The sequence below is a fragment of the Martes martes genome (assembly GCF_963455335.1).
Source record: "Martes martes genome assembly, chromosome: 2".
Taxonomy (NCBI): Eukaryota; Metazoa; Chordata; class Mammalia; order Carnivora; family Mustelidae; genus Martes; species Martes martes.
This window is the reverse complement of record NC_137889.1, coordinates 46,989,744-47,010,182: the sequence shown is the minus strand read 5'-3', so window position 1 is coordinate 47,010,182 and position 20,439 is coordinate 46,989,744. Positions and strand designations below refer to the sequence as shown.

Genomic DNA, 20,439 nt, shown 5'->3' with positions numbered 1-20,439 from the left:
GCATGCGGCTACCCTGTAAGGAGCAAGCTCCCGTCACAAGAGTTGTTCCAGCAGGAACGGGATGACCTCCTGCCAGGAACGTGCAGCCAGATTCCTACACTGGGAAGGAAGCCGGGTGAGGCGATTGCCAAATTCTAAGATCCCTCATTACTCTGTATTTACGAAAGTACACCAAGCCCACACAGGGGGTGCCCATAGCTGGCAGTCGGCAGTGCACACCATTGTGGGAATCAGCATCTCGCTCTCTCTCATGCACATGGAAGGGCTGCCCGCTGGTGTGTGTGCTGTGTGCTCTGGCTCTCTCCCTGCCTCTTCTCTGGTCCTGCCCAACCTTGGCCTTGAAAGCAGGAACAGACTTTTGGCCCTTATTCTTCCACATCAAAGTGTGAGCACTAAGGCCCTCCCGCGACTTTCCCAACTTGGGGTCCATAAATTCAAAAGTGGCCAAGAGTGGAGTGTGGTCAAAAAGAGATGTCAGTTAATGCTTTCTCTGTGGCTTATGACTCCAGGGGCAAACGACTGGCACAACGAAGGAGATGAGGACACTTCCCCCCCCGCCCCCCCTTCTCTTCCCACCCTACTCTGAACGGTACAGCCAGGATCTCTAATATCCATCCTCATCGACTCCTGGAGATTGGGGGCAGATCACAGACCATTAGAGGTGACCCTCCCAGGTTTGTGCCTTCTCCAGAGCGCACTGGAATTCCCCAAGCAGAGAGTGGAAGAAAACTGAGCATCAGTCTAGACCAAGTTCATCCCACTTTGGAATGCCAGAGACGTGAGTCACTAAGCCCTGGGGCCCGGCTGATGAATCTCACTCAATGAGCTAACTGTGTTTCCAGTGGACTCCTCCATCTGCTTGGGGCATCCCCGGGGGCTCTTTGACACTTCGCGGATTCTGTTCCAAAGAAGGGAGGAAGCCCATCTCCTTCATAGGAATGACCCCACCAAGGGAGAGTTCACAGGTTTGGCCCCTGAGCTACCTGTTGGCGGGCAGCCAGAACCCTGGGCAGGTCCATTCTCTTTATGAAGATGAGCTGCTTGGATTCCGTCCCTTCCGGCTACGACCGTCTGTAATCCAGAGTGGCGATGGTTTCTCCATCAAAACGACACAGCATGCACTCATCATTTACAAGGGAGTTTTAAGTGTTCTGGAGAGGAAGAAACTCAGATGATTTCTGTCAAAGCGCTTAGCAGGCTATAAAGTGCTTCGTTGGGTTAGCGCCCCACCCCTGCCCCACCCCGGTCCACCTCCGTCCCGGCATCCAGAAAATTCGCCAGGGGGAGTTGCAGTTCTCCGGTCTTCAGACACAGACTGTATGCAGTCGCGTCTTGCTAGGGAGCCTGTCTTAGACTCCAGAGCGGAAGGCAGGACGCCTGAGTTCTGATCTGGTGGAGCCTGAGACTTGCAGCTCTGCGTCTGGAGTGCCTGACCCTTCCTGGGTCTCTGGACTGCAAAAGCGGCGTTCTCATAAGGCAAACGAGTTAGAGGCCAGTCCTCAAAAACTTCTCAAAAAGAGGCAAGTAGGACCAAGGTCTGCCGTGCAGAATACTATTGCTTCTGAGCAAACGGATCCTTTTTAAACCTAGGAAACAGAGCCCCAGCTAAACTTCCCAGGGTTTCAGAGGCTCTTAACTCGAGAGGCTTTGTTTCCTGTCTGTGGCAGTGGACAAGCTGGAAAAAGCATTAGATAAGAAGAGATTGCAAATCCAGATGCCCTCCTGAGTCAACCTCTTCACACTGGCTGTTGTGCACGTTGCGAACTCATGTGTCCTAGAAGGGCTCAGGGCTGGAGCCGTGTGTTGTGAGATCAGGGAACATACAGATCTTTTCCGTTTCTTCACCCCCTCACGCCGCCTTCTTCCGTACCCATTTTTTAAAGGCTCTCTTGCAAAGGCAGTTAGGTTACCAGGACTGATTAGAAAGCCCCGGGCTGTGAGATTTGGGGGGCCCATCCCTCGAGTGGCCCCCAAGCCTCAGTTTCTCCTTGTGACAGCAGGGAGCCCCAAGGTCTGGAGAGGCCCCTGGAGGGACAAGGAGGCCAGAGCTGGGAGAGTCTGGTACCCCTACCCTCTACGCTCTCATATTCTTCCGGAAGGGCACGGAGACCTGAAAAAGCTCTTTCTTCTCTTAACCACGGGAACTGAGGCTGGTGTGAATTCTTAAAATTCCAGGAGCCCAGGTTTGTTATTAGTCACCCTCAGCTGCCAGAATGCTTCAAGGTTTCCCTCGCAGCAGCAGCCTTATCTCACCAGCATCTGGGGCCTCTAGGAAGGTCTGAGAACTTCCCAGCCGAGAGTTTGCCCTGTCCCCGCTTCCCCCGCTTCCACCAGAGCGTGGGTGCACTGGGTTACACTGGGTGGTTTAGGAAGGAAAGGGGGTCTGTCCACATCTCTGTCCAATTTCGAGGGTGGGAGCCCCTCCAAGCTTCAGTATAGTCCGGTTTCCCCTGACGGCTGCAGGATAGCTGGATGGCCTCCCTCTGCGGCAGGAGGAGAAGTGGGAGCAAGCGGGCAGTTTGTGTCAGACACTCCCAACGAGGGAGTGAGAAGCTACAGTGGAAGCCCACGGCCTCTGAATCCCTAGTCTCGCTGCCCCGTGGAGCAGGACCGTTCAGATATAGCTGGGCGGGGTTTGCCTCGTAGTTCACGGGGAGTTTGGGCAAAAGGATGTACATATAAGATCCTGTCTGGTGCCAACATTCCGTGATTCTATTTACTGAGTCTCTATGTGGTCGGGGTTTGCCAGCCACCACAAGGAGCACAAGAGCAGTAGTTCCAGGGTGACCTATTTTCCCAACTGAAAAATAGGTCAGAGCCTCCGAAAAGCAAAAGGGCATGTGTGCGGATAACAAAACAAAATACTTGAAATTGCGCCCATCCCGACAGACCTGGGAACCTGATCCCTGGCCGGGGCGTTGTCCACACAACTCTTCGAAGAGGACAAATATGATTATAATTTGTGTGTGAAGCGAAATAAGCAAATAAGCAACATTGTGCTTACCTGTTAGATGAAAGAAACAAGCCATGTGATAACTTATCTGAGATGAAATCAACGAGCGGACAGCAGGGACTCGAAGTTCGAACGTGTGACTGGGATGGGGAGTTTGTGGCCGTTTGGAAAGGGAGACAAGAGAGGATATGGAAGGGTAGATACAGAAGGGATGCAAAATGGGAGAAGTGGGCAGGAGACTGTCACCCCCCAGGCGGGGGGATCCATTCTGTGGGGCGATCCCACTCATGTGGCTCAGGTGGGGCTGCCCTGGACCGGAGCCGTTCAAATGAGTCACTTCAGCCATGCCGGAGGGGTCAGTGTCAAGGAACCACCCCCCCGCCCGCCCCACTCCACCCCTCTGAGGCTGGTGCTAAGTTAGCTGGATGCTGGATCTGGTCCTGCATTTCATTTGATACGTTTTAATCAAGCACCAGGCAGATGCCGGGCACTGGGAATAAAGAGATTGATGAAGCGGAGAGCCTTGCCTTCCTGGAGATTACTGTCTAGTCATGAAGGACAGTTCCACCGATCGTGACTTAGTTACCATGGTGATAATTACCCCGAGAGGCAGTAGGTACCCCCAGCTGGGAGTCTGGCCCAGGACTTGGCTGGGCTGTGGCCTCAGCCCCCCTGCTGGCTCAGAGGGACTGGCTGCTGGAGCAGGTGTCCTGCCAGCTTCCTGCAGACTGGAGGGCTTGCTTGTTCCCCAAAGAAGCAGTCTCTGTTACCTACCCCAGCGCTTTCAGGTTGGAAAATGAAATACAGAGCATTCGGTTTTCCAGCAGCCCTGTAAGGCTCTTGATTTATAGGAGGAGGGCCCAGACAGAGTGCTGGTTTTTTCCTCTGGTGGCTCAGAATGACCTCAGCTCCCCACACCACCCCCACCCGACTGGTGGCCATCCCGCAGAGCTGAGCCATCACAGCAATGCCTTCTCTCTTCCCCTGCATCCATCTGACCCGGCGGAAGTCCCTGGATAGAGAATGTGTCTTCTTACTTGGCTCCTTACTCTGTGAATTCCTGATTCGATCATCAAAAGGAGATAATTACAGGGGCGCCTGGGTGGCTCAGCCCGTTAAGCGTCTGCCTTCGGCTCAGGTCATGACCCCGGGGTTCTGGGATCGAGCCCTGCATTGTGCTCCCTGCTCAGCGGGGAGCCTGCCTCTCGCTCTCCCTCTGCCTGCTGCTCCCCCTGCTTGTACTCTTTCTCTCTCTGTGTCAATAAATAATAGGATCTTTAAAAAAAAAAAAAAAGGGTATCTACAGTGTGGCCAGATTCTTCAACTACAGCATGCCTCATGCTGTTTACAGAGAATACCCACTTAGCTAAAACATCTAGATGTGTGCTGAGGGTCAGATCAGCTTTTAATTCAGCCCAGAAACTTCCTTAGCATCAGATTTTGAGAGGCGAGGGAGGGTGTTAATAGCCAGGATGACAAGGGTGCGCATGGGGAGAGTAGAGACGTCCTCCTTGTCCATCCATAGGTCACACATGTAGTGTTTATCTCTTCATAAAGAGAAACAAGTGCTGCCTGGTTGTTTATTTTGCATTAAACAAAGAATAAAGGGAGTCTTCATTACACTTTTAGCTTGGGAGCTCAATGGTCGGCTAAGACGAATTCCTGTGATCGGAGTTTTAAAAACCATTATTGGTTCCTTCCAAAAATGTTTGAGGACCCACTATGTGTCGTGTCTGGGATTAGGGGCCATGGGTAAGACAGAAATGAATAAGACACCATCCTGCCCTCAGGAACTCACAGTTCTGAGCTGGCAAAAACACACTGGAAAGATAAATAATCAAGAGTGCAAGATGGTCAGGCTAAGTCAAGGACTAACTGAGCGACTCAGAAAGCAAATGTGCAGGGCGCCTGCGTGGCTCAGTGGGTTAAGCCTTTGGCTCAGGTCATGGTCTCAGGGTCCTGGGATCGAGCCCCGCATCGGACTCTGCTCAGCGGGGGAGCCTGCTTCCCCCTTTCCCTCTGCCTGCCTCTCTGCTTGCTTGTGATCTCTCTGTCAATTAAATAAATAAAATCTTAAAAAAAGAAAAAAAAGCAAATGTGCGGGGAATAAAGAAATCCAGTCTCTGTGGACCAGATATTGGGGGAGGGGGGGAGCTTCATGGGGCAGATGGTGCTGTCTGTATCCTGTCAGGAGTGACAGCAAGAGACTGGTGTGTCAGCTTGGCCTGTGCATCCCAGGGCCTCATACAGTGCCTGGAGCATTCAGCAGACATGTTCAAATGCATGAAAGAGATTGTCCCTGAGGTCAGTAGGACTCAGAGAGAAGGAAGAGAGAATTCCAGTGAGGTTCAATGCTGGGCTTTAAGGAGTGATGTCTGTGGCAGTGAGAGAAGGTCGCTGGCTGGAAAAAGGGAAGGGAGGGTGTGGTATGGATCAGACCTGGGAGCCCAAGGCCTGGGGAGCCATGGGAAGGTTTGGAGAAAGACATGACTACGCAGTGGGCAAGCTGGCATGAGAGGTGGACTGGGTCAGCAAATCCTTCACACCAGGGAGACACTCAGCCTGTGTGAAATGACAGAGTTCCAGTCATTTCATTCCCGCGGTTCCCCCGTTGCCACCTGCCTGGCAGATGCAGATGGGATTGGGGCAGTGATGGGAGGCTTGAGGAGTGGAAGGTGGAAACAGCTGAATAAAGGCAGCTGAGGGCTTAGAGAGCAAGATTCAGAGAGCTGTTAGCAGGAGGGGGATGGGGTTGGTAAGCCAGCAGAGGTTGAACCAGCCCTGCATTCTCACTGGAATGACTGCGTGCTTGAGTATCTCACCAATGCCGTCCTCCCTCCTCCACACCTCTCCTGGGATGCCTTCTCAGGTGGGAAGGCCTGGGCTGATGTTCAAGGACAGCTTCTAAAGCAGAGGGAAGGAAGATAATTGGGCTAAGATGGGGCCCTTACCAACATGCCTCCCAGGACGGGGCTGCTTCATACTCAAACTACGATGTCCTTATAGGCTGGCTTTCTTGCTGGCCTTGCCTTGCCTCCCCCTGTATCTTTACCTGATGCAATCTTCAACTAGGCTTTCAAAATTGGTGATTTTTCCTCCTTGGCGACAGCCCCAGACTGTCACATTGTGGAATTTTTGCAAGTCATTCGCAGACGCTGCAAATGTGAAATGTCGTGCAGACACAAGCCTGGGAGTCCAGGCGTGGTGCTCCTGTGTCAGCCTTTCTTTCCACCAGCCCCTCTGGCCGAAGCAAGGCAGGGCCTCACCTCCCTGCACCTTGATTTGCCCTTTTGGAAGAGGCTGGTCCTCACTCCCAGGGCTCGAGCCGTGCCAGGGACAAGATGAGTTCTGAGTAGGACGAGTCTAGAAGGTTCTGTGAATTCCTTGGAGGAAGGCCTTGTTGGAGATCTGGGTGAACTCTTATCTCTGGCAAGAGAGATAGCATTCAGACTTTAATTTTAATCTGAAAAATGTGCCAGGTGCATTACGAACTTCTAGGCTATTGGTCTTAATATATAACCAGCAAGTCTAGAGAGCCCTCTGTTAGAAAAGAAAGAAAAATATGTCTGTGTTTCAGTGTTTCACATCTTCTCGTCTCTTTTGGAGTTGAACTTCTGAGAAAAAAAATATCTAACCCTTGTGGTTATGGAAGAGATTCCACTGTGGTGAAGTAAGGAGGGAAGTTCTGTGTGTCTGTGTGTGTTTTCCTGCACATAGCGGCCTAAGGGAGCTCATTAGCTAGCAGGGAGCTCTGAATGTGCACCAGGATGGGTTTCCCTGCTGCCCCCTGGCCCAAGTCCAAGAGCAGCTGGGAGGCAGGTCTCCCCTCACGTACGCTCTGGTCTGACTCAGGGCTTCTCCCACCAGAGCACAAGATGGGCTTCGAACATGCAGGCCCCAAGGGGACCATCCAGAAGGCTGAACCCCTGACCCTGCCCTGTGTGGGTCAACTCAGTGCCTCGCACTGGACAGGGCGTGAGTGGGAGGGTAGAGACCAGCAGTCCAAGGCTGGAGCACAGGCTTGGAGTCCGAACTCAGTGTTCACCCTTGTTTACCTACTTACTGGCTGTGTGCATTTGGAGAAGTTGTGAAACCTCACCAAATTTTCTCATTTTTCGTCTGGAACATGGGCGTACCATCTGCCTGCTCATGGGCTGTCATGGGAATGAAGCGAGCCCAGAACCCGCCCTGTAATGAATCTGTTGGTGTTTGATAAGTGAGGGCCCTTGCGGGTTTTGTTATTCAGAGAAGAGACAGGGCCCTGTGGTTGGGGCCAGAGGGAGGAAGCCTTCAAGGTCCGTCGAGTGGGGAGAGAGTGTGTTTTGTTGAATGAATGAATAAAGGAAGGACTGAGGTGAATTTGAGCCTGACGGAATGAGAAGGCATTGCTCCCATGGAAGGAGAGAAAGACATTCCATGTTGAAGGAACGACCCTGACCACTTTTCTAAGGCTTTGGAGAGAACAAGTCCCTCTCTGGACCTCTCCTGCACTGCACAGGTGCACAGACAGACTCACATCCCCACGTACAGACACACAGACCCACACAGTCACCATCACACACACACACACACACACACACACACACACAGAGGCAGTGAGTCGGTGGAAGGACAAGGACAAGGACACCTTGCTCTAGCACTTTCTCTTCTCTAAACCTCATTTCCCACATCCTTGAGCCCACTTGGCTCCCCCACGTCACTGTCATATTTCTGCGGAAGAGATGCCATCTTGCTATCCGAGACAAGGGTACGTGGGTGGGTCTGCTGCATCCCCTGTCCCACGCTGGTAGCTGGGGTGCCGAGGGTCACTTTTACATCCCTGCTCAGGGAGCCTGCACTGCTGCCCCATGGCGGCTGGCGGGGGAGGGGGGCGGGGGGTGGGGAGTTGCGTGGCGGGGGAGGATCGGAATTTAATAAAGGGGAGAAGGATCGGAATTTAATAAAGGTGGCCCCAGCTGCCTGCCCCATGGAGTCCCAGGGCGGGTGCCTCAGCAGGAACTTTCCTTCTGGCCATTATGCGTTACCCGCTGGAATTCTAGCCCCGCCTCCCGAGGTGGGAAGAGACAGGAGGGGGCTGGTGCACAGGCCGGTCTGGAGCTCAGACCCTTTCTTGGCTCGCCCCTGTCCACGTGTCTTGGTGGCACAGGTCCCGTGGCCTGAATGGAGGCTGTAAATGATCCAGGGTCTAAGTTGGCAAACACTGCCCTGCCCCTGGCGCTTTCCTTCTTCTCTGCGTGGAAGGGGCCCAGTGCCAAATGCCATCACTCCCAGCCCACATACTTTCCACTGCCTTGCAGGGCTGCTGAAGCGGGGCCTGGCTTTACACCCTGAAGCTGGAGTGAGGAGACACGAATCCCTGGGCACCCAAATAATGGTTCTGTTCAAGCTCGTGGTTCATTTGCATCCTGGCTGGACAGGGGCTCAGGCACTTGGGTTGCCAGGATCCTGTGCTCGGAGGCCCCCTGCCTCTCTCCCTGGCCTGGCTCAGAGGGCTCCTCACCCTGTGCTCCCTGCCTCCAGGTGGTTCTCGGGAGTAATTAGAGTCAGGCAGTTCTCTTACCTGGAAGACGGGATGGCAATAGCTCCGAACCACCCTGTTCTGTTCGTTGAGGATTAAGTAAGAGAATGCACATAGAACACTCCTTGTGGGCCTCACGCGTGGACACAGATGCATTATATTGCAGTTAACCAGACCTGAGTATAGTTTTGGCACTGGGGACTGTGAGGGGACTGGAGGCACAGGGGGCGTCAGTCATGACCGGCTGTGGCCACCTCCCTAAGTAATCTGGGCTTTATTATACAGTCAAGGGACAAGATCACTCTGTTTTATTTTATTTTTTTAAAGATTTTATTTATTTACCTGACAGAGAGAGATCACAAGTAGGCAGAGAGACAGGCAGAAAGAGAGGAGGAAGCAGGCTCCCTCCTGAGCAGAGAGCCCGATGCGGGGCTCGATCCCAGGACCCTGGGATCATGACCTGAGCCGAAGGCAGAGGCTTTAACCCACTGAGCCACCCAGGTGCCCCGATCACTCTGTTTTAGAAAGACCTCTGGTGGCTGGCCCTGTAGCCAATGGGTGGAAGAAGGAGATGGAGGCAGGGACCCAGGGAGCCTTGCAAGAACTGGTGGTGGTCCCATAGGATAGGGGCAGAAAGCAGAAGGGCTGGAACAGAGAGATTCAGGAGGGAGCTCCTGTAGTGTTTGTGGACAGATTGGGTGAGCATAGGAACAACTCACTCCGGGTAGCCCCCTATTCCTCTCATCCAGCTTGGCCCCCTGTCCTTCTATCAAATCCTTGGGCCTCTGGGGTAGGCATGAGGCAGGGACATTGCTGCTCAGTGTCAGAGGTGCGAGGAGGAGAGCCCACAATGCACTGCAGCAAGAGCCCCTGCCCCCCCCATGCCCAGCCTCTTCCGGTTCCTCCTGTCAAAGCCCTGCCTCCTTCGTCACTGCCTCAGAAAGATGGATGGGGGTGGGGTGGAAGCAGGGGTGAGGGGCGGGCTTCCCAAGGCCCTCAAGTCATTTGGAATCTTTCCTTCTCTTGCCACAGCCCGTTGACCATGTCCATCCCTTCCTCCCTGCTGGGCAGGCCTGAGTCCCTGCACACAGCTCCTCCCTCCCCTTTTCTCTCCAAGCCCTTCCCCTTGTCTCCTGGAGAACGCCAACGCCAGGGGATAACGCAGAATGCAAGATGGCACCACCAGCCCTAAGACGGCTGAGGCTCAACAATTTTACTGAAAGCTTAGTGGGGAGACCCACACGTACAGGCACACATGCGCGCACAGACATGCTTTGGAGTAAAATACAAAATCCCAATTGTTTTTAATATAGAACTTCAAAATTCAAAGAGAACACATTCTCTGTTCCGCATTTATTTTGAGAACCCACGGATGGAGGCTGCCGCACTGTGCTCTCTGGGCTTTTTGGAGGCTGTAGGAGAAGCCGCTGGGGTCCTGGGGGGCCTCTTCTCTGACTGCTCCTGGGCCCCTCCTGCCATCCCTCCACCCTGCCCCCCCCCACCGCCCTGCAGGACCTGAGGCCAGAGGGCCCTGCCGGCCGCCACCTCTCCGTGGCCACACCAGGCAAGTAACTCCTCTGCTTCTGTGCCTTGTCCCTTCCAGAACTTGAACATCCAGGTGGAGGACATCCGGATCCGAGCCATCCTGTCGGCCTACCGCAGGCGCATGCCCGTGACAGAGGGCTATGTGGAGGTGAAGGACGGAAAGACCTGGAAGCAGATCTGCGACAAGCACTGGACAGCCAAGAATTCCCGAGTGGTCTGCGGCATGTTCGGCTTCCCTGGGGAGAAGACGTACAACACCAAAGTGTACAAGTAAGGGCACCGCCCCCCAACAAAGGAGAGTCCTTCCTGCCCCATGTCGTGGCAGGCCCACCTGTGACCCTCCGCCAAGCCTGCCCTTGAGAAACTCCCGTCCTGTGGGAGACACACCGCCCCCCGCAAAGTGTAATGAAGGTCGGGTGAGAACACAGATGAAGTTCAAGGTGCTCCAACCTGGAAAAATCCCGCCTGTCGGGATAGACGGTCCTCACGGTGACAACAGGGGTCGAACGAGGACAGTACTAGCCAGGCCAGGAGGGGGGCAACGCCAATTTCAGGAGACATGTCTACTTTTCCTCAGCAAGTGATTATTCAGAGAATAATCTGGGCCTTTCAGCAACTGTCAGGAAATTAAAAAATGGTTGATTTGACTCAGTTACACCCATTCTGGTAAAACCTTACAGTGCTGGTATGGTTTCCAAAGTCAGCATCTCCCTGGGGGGCAGAGGGGTGAGATACCAAGGAGACTCGGAGTAACCTGCCCCGAGGGGTGTCCCGTGAAGGGATTCGACCCCCTGACAGGCTGGCTGCTGGAGTACCTTGGTTGACAGTGGGGTTTTCCTCATTATTAATGAGGTCTGTTTATTACTAATGGTAACGATGGTCTGTTTCTGACCGTCTGTGGTTTGGGCTCTGCTCTTAGCCCCAAACCCTCACAGTGCCAGGAAGTAGGGGGCTGTTTCAGGGTCAAAGAAAGAAAGTCGGAACTAGGGTCCGAACACAGGTCTCCAGCTTCTGGGTCTACACTCCTAGAGAGTGTAGACTCACAACACTGTCTCTCTCCTTTCATACCAAGGACAGGGAATTTCGAAGTCAGGAGACATGGGTTCCAAGCCAGGTTCTACTACCAGATCCCTGGGGTCAGGGCGGACTGCATCCCTCCGTGGGCTTGGCCTGGCGCCTTTGATTAGAGCCCCAGTCAGCGGCAGGGGTGAGCATGGGCAGCCAGGAAGGCTCACAACACCCCTGTGGATGATTGCAGTGTCGATTCCCACCCTCCCCCCGCCCCCACCAAGATACGGCTCAGAGCTTCCTGGTAGCCCAGGGCAGCTGGGAGGCGGAGTGGTCTCAGGCCTCTGAGTCTCTGGTCAGCTCCCGCCAGCTGGTCGGCTCCTTCCCGGGACACCTTCTCAGCTTTTCCGACCCACTGGAGCCAAGAAAAGCAAACCCCTCCCCTGGCTGGCCCCACCACAGCCCCCAGCCCAGTGCTAGGAGTGGGAAGGCTGCCATCAGACCAAGGCCAGGCCACACATGCCTTGTACAGAGAGCATTTGAAAGCCATCTCCCCAGCTGAGGACCGTCCTGAGTTCCCTTCCTGCTTTCGAGGAGGGGTCTCAGATCTGTGTTTGGCGGCTGTGCCCTGGGCGATCCTCTCAAGGGCCGCGTTGGAAGCGGTCTCCTTGCTCCTCCCACCCCTGTGTTGGGCTTCCCTGTTCAAACTGGGACAGGAAGAGGCCCCAAGGGCTGGGAGGCATCCAAGGCCAAGGCAGAGGGTGGTGTTCTCAGCCAAGTTGGGAGATGATTAAGGACGCTGCTGATTCCCGACCTCTAGCCGGAGAGGGCAGGAAGGCGGGCGCTAAAGCTTGTAGGCGTGTTTCCTGTTAGCCTCTGAGACTCAGCTGACAGCTGGGTCCCCAGAGAGAAAGGCACACTGGGAAGTTTCTGTCTCAGTGGTGCTGTTGGGACTGTGATGGCAGCTGGCTGGAGGAAGCTGTTAGTGACGAACAGGGACTCCCAGCCTCAGACAGCAGCCTCAGACATCACCCGGTCTGAGTCCTCAGTCCACAGAGGAGATGCAGGCCTGCAGGTCAGGGCACTGGGGGTCACAGAGTCCAGGACACTGCGGAGTCCAGGTGTGTTCTCCACACTGCTGCTGCCCCCTTCAGCCCCGGGCTCCTGCTCTGCTCGACCCCAGAGGCAGGGTCTGGCTACAGGGCACAGGCCCCCACCACGGGGGGCGGCTGTTAAGTCTGGGAGCTGGGCAGGGCTGGCCTGGGGACAGGGGTCTGGGAGCTGTGCTGAGAGGCTATGGACAGCAGAGGCCTGGGAGCCGAGTGAGGGCCACCCTGCATGGTCCCCGAGTCCGTGCCTTCCAGCAGCCTCCTTCCCCAGCCTTTGCCGCAGCCTGTCCCTGCTGGTGCTGACATCCGTCAGTCCCAGGGAGGCCCTTCACCCTGGGAAGGAGATTGTTTTCAAACTGATTCTGTCTAGAGTGGGGTTAGCCATCTCCACTAGGTCCGAAGGAGCTTTGCAGCCTTAGACATTTACCTCGGTGGTATCTGAGGCCTCTCCCGCTTTGCTGTGTCTGCTAACTGGTGTGTTTGGTGGCCACTGAGGGGCTTCGGTCATCCCCAGGGCCAGGGCCACAGCTCTTCATCAGAGCCTCCCAGCTCTCCCCCCTCTGCCCTCCAGGTGGTTCCTGCATGTCCCTCAGAGTCCTTGTGCCCTCTGGGTCATCGGGAGTGGAGTCTGCTGCTTTGCCATGAGCGGACTTCTGCTCTGGCCCTGGGGAACCGTGAATGTTCCTTGAAGCTAATCAGACTGAAGCTTCGGGCCCTTTCTTGGAGCCAGGAGCATTTTATGGTCTTTTTTTTTTTTTTTTTTCTTAGAGCAGAACCCCAGTGTTGACGCTGATTTATTGATACGGGCTCACGAAGCTGAGATTCTGCCTCTAATGTTGCCCTTCGGGAGTTAGGAAGAGCTTTAACGATATGGTTGGTTGGCTGAGACGGGGACCAAAATGTGGCCCACGGTGAGCGAAATGGACATGCCAGCTCTCCTTGGTTTCACATAGAAGAAGGGATTCAAAAACTTACGGAGACTGGAACATTGGAGTGCACTTGTCATCTGAGCCTTCACCCACCCTGGGAGGGTCCAGAAGACACACTTTCCCGAGGACTGAGGAATAAATCTGTGTGGGAAACCCTGGCGTTCTTAAGAACTCCTGGGGAGCTCTTCTCTACAGGCCATACCTCCCTGTAACTGCGGAGCGGGGGGTGGGGGGTTGGGGTGTGTGTGTGACTGGATCCCAGGGCCGAAGGGCCAGGTGACAGCACCCAGCCTCCCAAGGCCAGGTGAGCGTGGTTCCCAAATGACAGCATCTTGACTCCTACACACCCATGGTGTGGGCTGGTTGGTCATGGTGTTCCTAGAAGCAATGGAGAGAAAGCCTACCGAATTCTTACTCATTCTAGATGACAGAAACTCTAGGAGAGAGAAGAAAAATCAAACATGAGTCATAAAAACAGAGAGTCGCACCCTTCCCCCAAGTCCTAGACCTGAGCCAGCTTACAGACCCAGGACCCCTTGAGTGAAGGGGAGGCTGGGTTCCCTTGAAGAAGGACCCCAGTTAATCGATTACCCAGCCTTCCCCAAAGGGACCAATGGCCTCTTACCAAAGGGTGCAACAGAAGAGGAAATAGGAAGGGAAGAGGAAGAGGAAATAACCAGAATTTTAGCACGACTGGACACAGGCTCTGAACGACACTGCTTCCAGGAGACCCACGGGTCACTTTGGCTCTCCAGTCAGAGGAGGGGCTCCCGGAGGTCAGGTGATCAATGGAGTTTTAGCTCGGGCCCGTCTCACAGTGGGCCAGTGGGTCCCTGGACCCATCTTGTGGTTAATTCCCGAATTCTGGAATTCATCCTTGGAACAGGCATACACAGTAGCTGGCAGGATCCCTAACAAAATCTGGCTTTCCCCTTGTCTGGGGAAGAGCCAGGAGGACTTTTCATTTTCAGGTCAACAGCCCTGCCGAGGGTTCATAGGCCTAGACACCCCTTTCTCTAGCAGGCTGCCCCCGGGCCCAAAGCTGCCCCTCACTCCAGTTGCCCTCCAAACAGGAGACCTGGCGCGGGTTGTCCACCCATCCTCCCCAGGACTTGCCTCGTGTCTGCACCCCACCCCCCACCCGGGGCCTGGCCCTGGCGCTGGTGACTCACTGAGTGACTGAGTGGGGGAGGGGGAACCGCTGCCTGAGTAGTGGAGGCCTGTGGAGGGCCCCGGTGCATTCCTGTGAGCTGATGTGAGAGGGAAGCAGGGCTGTCTGGGAAAGGCGGGAGCAGATCTGTGTTTGCTGTGGGCCCTGCAGTCTACACTGAGCTCAGTACATCTCTTGCTGGGTGAGGGCGCTGTTCACTGAACTCTGGCAGCAAGAGGATGTTTTAGGCTTTGCGCAGCTGGTCTCCCCCGAGTGGGTTCGCTCACCTAACATGGAGGTGGCCAGAGGAACAAGCGGGAGACAGCCCTCAAGGGTGGTCTCCAGTCCGAGGTAGGGGTGTCATGGGGAACAAGCTGGAAGTTGTGATTCCAAAGGCAGCAGCCTCGTATGCAGGAAGTGGGGAGGGGCCGCAGTGCTTGGAAATTTCCCAGGAGAGTCCTTTTTTCAAAGATTCTCTGTCCTTGGGCACACAGGTACACTAGAACTATTACCCGTCGAAATTTTGGGTTAAGAAGAAATATCGGCGGTGTCTGTAGGGTTTCACCTTCCTCCGTATTCACATCCCTTCACTCCTTAACGAAGTGGAAACTCCCAGGCCTCCCCTACCAGCAGAAACAGGACCCCCTCTTCTGCCCCGCCCTGAGCCAGCCTGCCCCAGGAGGTCCCTCCCGTGGGCAGCTGGCAGCAATGCTGTGGGTCTGCCTGGCTGTGTGTGGTTCTGCCAAGCAGGGACAAGCACACAGACCCCCAGAGAGCTGGGACAGCGTTGAGAGGACAGAGGACACCCTGTGACACCCTCCTTTGCAAATCCCACCATCATTCAGAGCCTAGCTCAAATCCTGCTCCTCCCTGAGAACGTGTCTCGGGACGGCAACCCTGGGGAGCCCTACCTTCTCGTATCCCCGTTGTTTCTCCTTTAACAAGATAGTTGCCGGTGCTTTTACAGACACAGACGAAGCCCTTCCTGTGTGTGGTTTTAATTGCTTCACAGGTGGTACAAGCAGTCTTATCAAGGAGATCCCATTCACTTCTCATTTGGAGAGGGGGAAACTGAGGCACAGTTACCTTTCTGTTGACCAGTTCCTTATTTATCGGTTGGTTATTGTTTTAGAAAACACTTTGGCTCACCTTGACCTTTATTCTGCCCTCCAAAAACACATAACAAGGAATACTTTACTCATAATACAGGCTAAGACCTTCCCTTAGGCAATGCTCCGGGGACACCATCAGCCTCACTGGCTCCCATGTGAAGATTTGATAAGGTCCATGGCTGAGTTTCATGACCATTTTCATTTCCAACAAGTTATGCTTTGATTCAGCCCATGGGGTGATTTAAGACTGTTCTCGTTGGTTGCTTCTTATCGGATCCACATCTTTGATCTTGTGTGTCACTGGGAGAGAGTTTAACATTCAGCTCGTTCTGCTCGTTGACACAAGCAAGAAACCCCAACCAACTGTGTGGAAATTTTCTGAAGAGTTTAGGTGAGCAACCATTCTGGTTTGCCTGGGACTGAGGGTTTCCTGGGACCGGGGATCTTACCTCATTTAAATCCCTGCGTTTTGTGTTTATAGGCTTAAGTGTTATCTCGCTCCTGAGTTCCTCTTCTCCTAGCACCCAGGCTGCCTGGGGGAAGGAGACCACGTCCGCCCTTCCAGGTCCTGCTCCCCAGTGCCCAGCATGGTGCCCCACATGGCTGAGGTGTTCAGCAAGTGCTCAACCACTCAGCGAGGCTGAGGTCCAGGTGCATGGACTGTGCCCATTTCATTCCCCCACCAGATCCCCAGAAGCCAGCACAGCAGCTGGCCCCTTGCCCACTCCCCGGTCGTGGAAGGAACGAGGAGGGGTGGGTGCCATGATGCCCTGGTCAGCAGGCCCGTCTCGCCCCCCGCAGGATGTTTGCTGCCCGGAAGAAACAGCGCTACTGGCCGTTCTCCATGGACTGCACGGGCACGGAGGCCCACATCTCCAGCTGCAAGCTTGGCCCACAGGTGTTGCTGGACCCCGTGAAGAATGTCACCTGTGAGAATGGGCTGCCGGCTGTGGTGAGCTGTGTGCCTGGCCAGGTCTTCAGCCCTGACGGGCCCTCGAGATTCCGGAAAGCCTACAAGCCAGAGGTGAGGACACCGCCAGAGGTCTGGCTCCTTGGCGGGTGTGTGTGTGTGTGTGTGCAGGCCAGGGAGTGGTTGGGGGCACCCCCCCAGGAAAGAATGAGGGGAGCTGGCCCCAGCTCAGAACTCTTGCCTACAGGGCAGGAACGTGGTGGGACCCCTATCCGGGCCGGCCCCACCCATAGATGCCACCTTTAGAGTGTGACGCGCCGCAGGGCCCCCGCCCCAAATGCTCAGCACCCCTACCTGGCCTTCCACCGTTGCTCCTCCACAGAGACCAGAGTCCTCTACTTGCAGGACAGATACCAAGGAGAGGAAAGCACTTCCTACCCACTGTCACAGGCTCTGTGCGCTGCCTGCTGGCCAGGCGCAAAAAGCACGGGTGGGGGAGTCCTGCTCTATTCCCAGAGGACAGGAGTGTTTGGTGGGGGGGAAGTCAGCATAATTCTCAAAAGCACCTGAACTCCGCTACAAGTGTTTCCCAGCGTGTTTTGTCCTGCAACAGAAAGGGTAAAGATTTTTAAAAGCATTCACCAAGACAGACAAGGAAAACCTGCCATTCCCATGTCTGTGTCACTCGTAGCCCTCAGTCACGTTCTGAGTGTGCAAGCAGCACCTATGTGTGCACACGCATGTTCACATATGTGTGTTCATGTGTACGTGTGTTCTCGCATGTGCGTGTGCACACACATGTTCACTGTGTGCATATGAGTGTGCTCAAGATATGTCAATGTACATCTGCTCACATAAATGACACCCCCGTTTCGAGTGTCTGGTTTCTTAGGACAGGTGAACTGTCCCGACCACAGCAGTCTTGACGCAGCCTCTCAAACAGGGGACGTGCGCTCCTCTATTTTCCCTTGAAAATCATACCCTTCCTTTTTTTCTACATCCACCAAAGATTCTCTGGGATGTGCATGTTCTGGAAACTGCTCACAGGGAACTGGGGGGTGGCAATAGCACAGGAGGAGGAGAAGGAAGTGTAGGAAGGGTGGCCGCTCATTTATTAGGGAGTGATACCCCGTGCCAAATAAAACCTCCACACTCACACGGGCAGGTGAGCTCTGACCATGTCACGGGTAAGAGGAAGGGGAAAGGCCATGATGGGGATAGACGGTGTGTCAGCTGGATCCAGGCCATGGGACAGGAGGAGCAGCCCCTTCCTAGACTCAAACAGCCTCATTCTGTGTCTCTTTCCCCTCTCCCTGTCTCTCCCATCTTTCCTCTCTGCCACCTCCTCTCCCCGTCAACATCTAAGGGCCTGCTCTTGGGAAGGGGTGGTAACACTCATCCAAAGGAAAAGGGAAGCCTGGGCGGGAGGCAGATAAACCAGTTGGGTGCCCCTTCCCAGGTGGGGGGCAGTGTGTTCGCGCAAAAGAAAAAGTCTTCAATGAAAAGAGCGAAACGAATGCTGTGAGCCCAGCCATCAACCATTTGGAGTGCCTTCCTGACGCTTCCAGCGGCCAGCCGTCCCCGCCCCCTCAGTCTCCTGGGGGCCTCCAAAATACACAGGCCCCCCACACAGCATGCACATGCAGCCAGGCGACGTAGACACCCCCCCACCGACAGTGCCACACCCCTGCCCGCATCCCCCGCACACCCTCGCTTGCCCCCTGCCCCTGCCACACCATGTGACCGCCACATCCTTCTACAGCCTCAGCCTGAGCCTCCAAGCTTTTCTCATGGGTCATCCAGAATTCCAGACCCTACTGTTTTGGAATTCCTTTTGCTGTGTGGTTTAAAGCAAAGGAATCAAGTTCATGCCAAAGGAATTTAGAAAAAAAAGGGGGAGTGAGTCTTACATCACATTTTCCCTTGGTTTCTTTCTTTCCTCCAGGCCCAGCTGACTCTGCGTGGTCACTGCCAGGCTGGGGCGAGGTTCTTGGGCAGTCTGCCTCCATCAGGCTAGAGGAATACAGGGTCTGCCCCCCCATAAATGAGCAGCCACCTCCTGTCCTCCCCCTCCTCTTCCCATGTGCTGTTCCCACCCACCAGCCCATATGAGCAGTTTCCAGAACATGGGAGCTACAGCTGCCCGAGCTAGACAGCTTGGGCCGGGCGGTGGGGGAAGGGAGAGGGCACTTCTCTATGGCAAACAGGCTGCAGCCAGCAGAATCTGGTTTGTTCTCTAAAGCTCGAAGGTTACGCGTGTTTTGCACACACCCCTGTGCCTGTTCTCTGGCTAGTGCCTGGCTAAGAGCAGTCCCCGTGGTCTGTAAGCCTGGGGGCTATCACTGCACCCTGCCTTGCCACGGCAGCCACAAGGCACCGCTAGTGGGAGAGAGCCACGTAGCCGAGCGGAAACCTCGGCTAGAGGATGGACACGCGGGTTCTGGTCTGAGCACTGGTGGAGAATGGCTCTTATGCCCGTATGATTAAATAAACCCTGTGTTCCACCGGGTTTCCAAGCTGTCAGTGAGCACTTAGGGGCGTTTAAACCGTAAGCACCCAGGAAAAAAGACAGTCTCTTCAACAAATGGTGTTGGGAAAATTGGACAGCCACATGCAGAAGAATGAAACTGGACCATTTCCTTACACCACACACAAAAATAGACTCAAAAATAGACTCAAAATGGATGAAAGACCTGATGTGAGACAGGAATCCATCAAAATCCTTGAGGAGAACACAGGCAGCAACCTCTTCAACCTCAGCCGCAGCAACTTCTTCCTAGAAACATCGCCAAAGGCAAGGCAAGCAAGGGCAAAAATGAACTATTGGGATTTCATCAAGATCAAAAGCTTTTGCACAGCAAAGGAAACAGTCAATAAAACCAAAAGACAACTGACAGAATGGGAGAAGATATTTGCAAATGACCTATCAGATAAAGGGCTAGTATCCAAAATCTATAAAGAATTTATCCAACTCAACACCCAAAGAACAAATAATCCAATCAAGAAATGGGCAGAAGACATGAACAGACATTTCTGCAAAGAAGACATCCAGATGGCCAACAGACACATGAAAAAGTGCTCCACATCACTCGGCATCAGGGAGATACAAATCAAAACCACAGTGAGATACCATCTCACACCAGTCAGAATGGCTAAAATTAACAAGACAGGAAACGACAGGTGTTGGCGAGGATACGGAGAAAGGGGAACCCTCATACACCGTTGGTGGGAATGCAAGCTGGTGCAGCCACTCTGGAAAACAGTATGGAGGTTCCTCAAAAAGTTGAAAATAGAGCTACCCTATGACCCAGCAATTGCACTCCTGGGTATTTACCCTAAAGATATAAATGTAGGGATCCGAGGGGCACGTGCACCCGAATGTTTATAGCAGCAATGCCCACAATAGCCAAACTATGGAAAGAACCTAGATGTCCATCAACAGATGAATGGATAAAGAAGATTGGTATGTGTGCGTATACATATACATATATATGTATACGCACACACACAATGGAATACTATGCAGCCATCAAAAGAAACAAAATCTTGCCATTTGCGACGTGGATGGAAATAGAGGGTATTATGCTAAGCGAAATAAGTCAATCAGAGAAAGACAACTATCATATGATCTCTCTGATATGAGGAATTTGAGAGGCAGGGCGGGGGGTTGTGGGGTGTAGGGAGGGAAAAAATAAAACAAGATAGGACTGGGGAGGGAGTCAAACCATAAAGACTCTTAATCTTAGGAAACAAACTGAGGGTTGCTGAGGGGGGTGTGGTAGGGATAGGATAGGGTGGCTGGGGGATGGACATTGGGGAGTTTATGTGCTATGGTGAGTGCTATGAATTGTGTAAGCCTGATGATTCACGGACCTGTACCCCTGGGGCAAATAATATATTCTATGTTAATAAAAAAAAAAATAAGCTGTAAGCACCCACCCTCTCTGCACACCTCGGGGGCTGCCTCTTCTGAAGAGCCGGGCTGATTTGGACCTGGGGTAGAATCAGAGGTAGCGGTAGCAGGAAGTGCAGCGCGAGGACATGCGGCAGGCTCCCCACCCCCGCACAGTGTCCACTGTCTCAGTCCCCCACCTTCTTGGTTAGGTGCCCGCACAGGCTCGGCTCCTAGCCCAGGCACCTCGCTGCGGAGGGGGGCGGCGGGGAAGGGAGGGGAGTGGGCAGTGCCTGCCTGCAGAACGTGCTTC

At 54.1% G+C, this 20,439-nt stretch overlaps 1 protein-coding gene across 1 annotated transcript in view; it reads left to right on the top strand.

The window, feature by feature from the left end:
* The window catches only part of LOXL2 (lysyl oxidase like 2), an 88,303-nt gene that overhangs the window by 38,254 nt on the left and 29,610 nt on the right, over positions 1–20,439 (top strand). The window contains exons 4-5 of the mRNA XM_080796176.1: positions 10,075–10,286; positions 16,126–16,348. Of these exons, the coding sequence (XP_080652302.1) occupies positions 10,075–10,286; positions 16,126–16,348 (435 nt within the window). The remainder of the gene's footprint in view (positions 1–10,074; positions 10,287–16,125; positions 16,349–20,439) is intronic.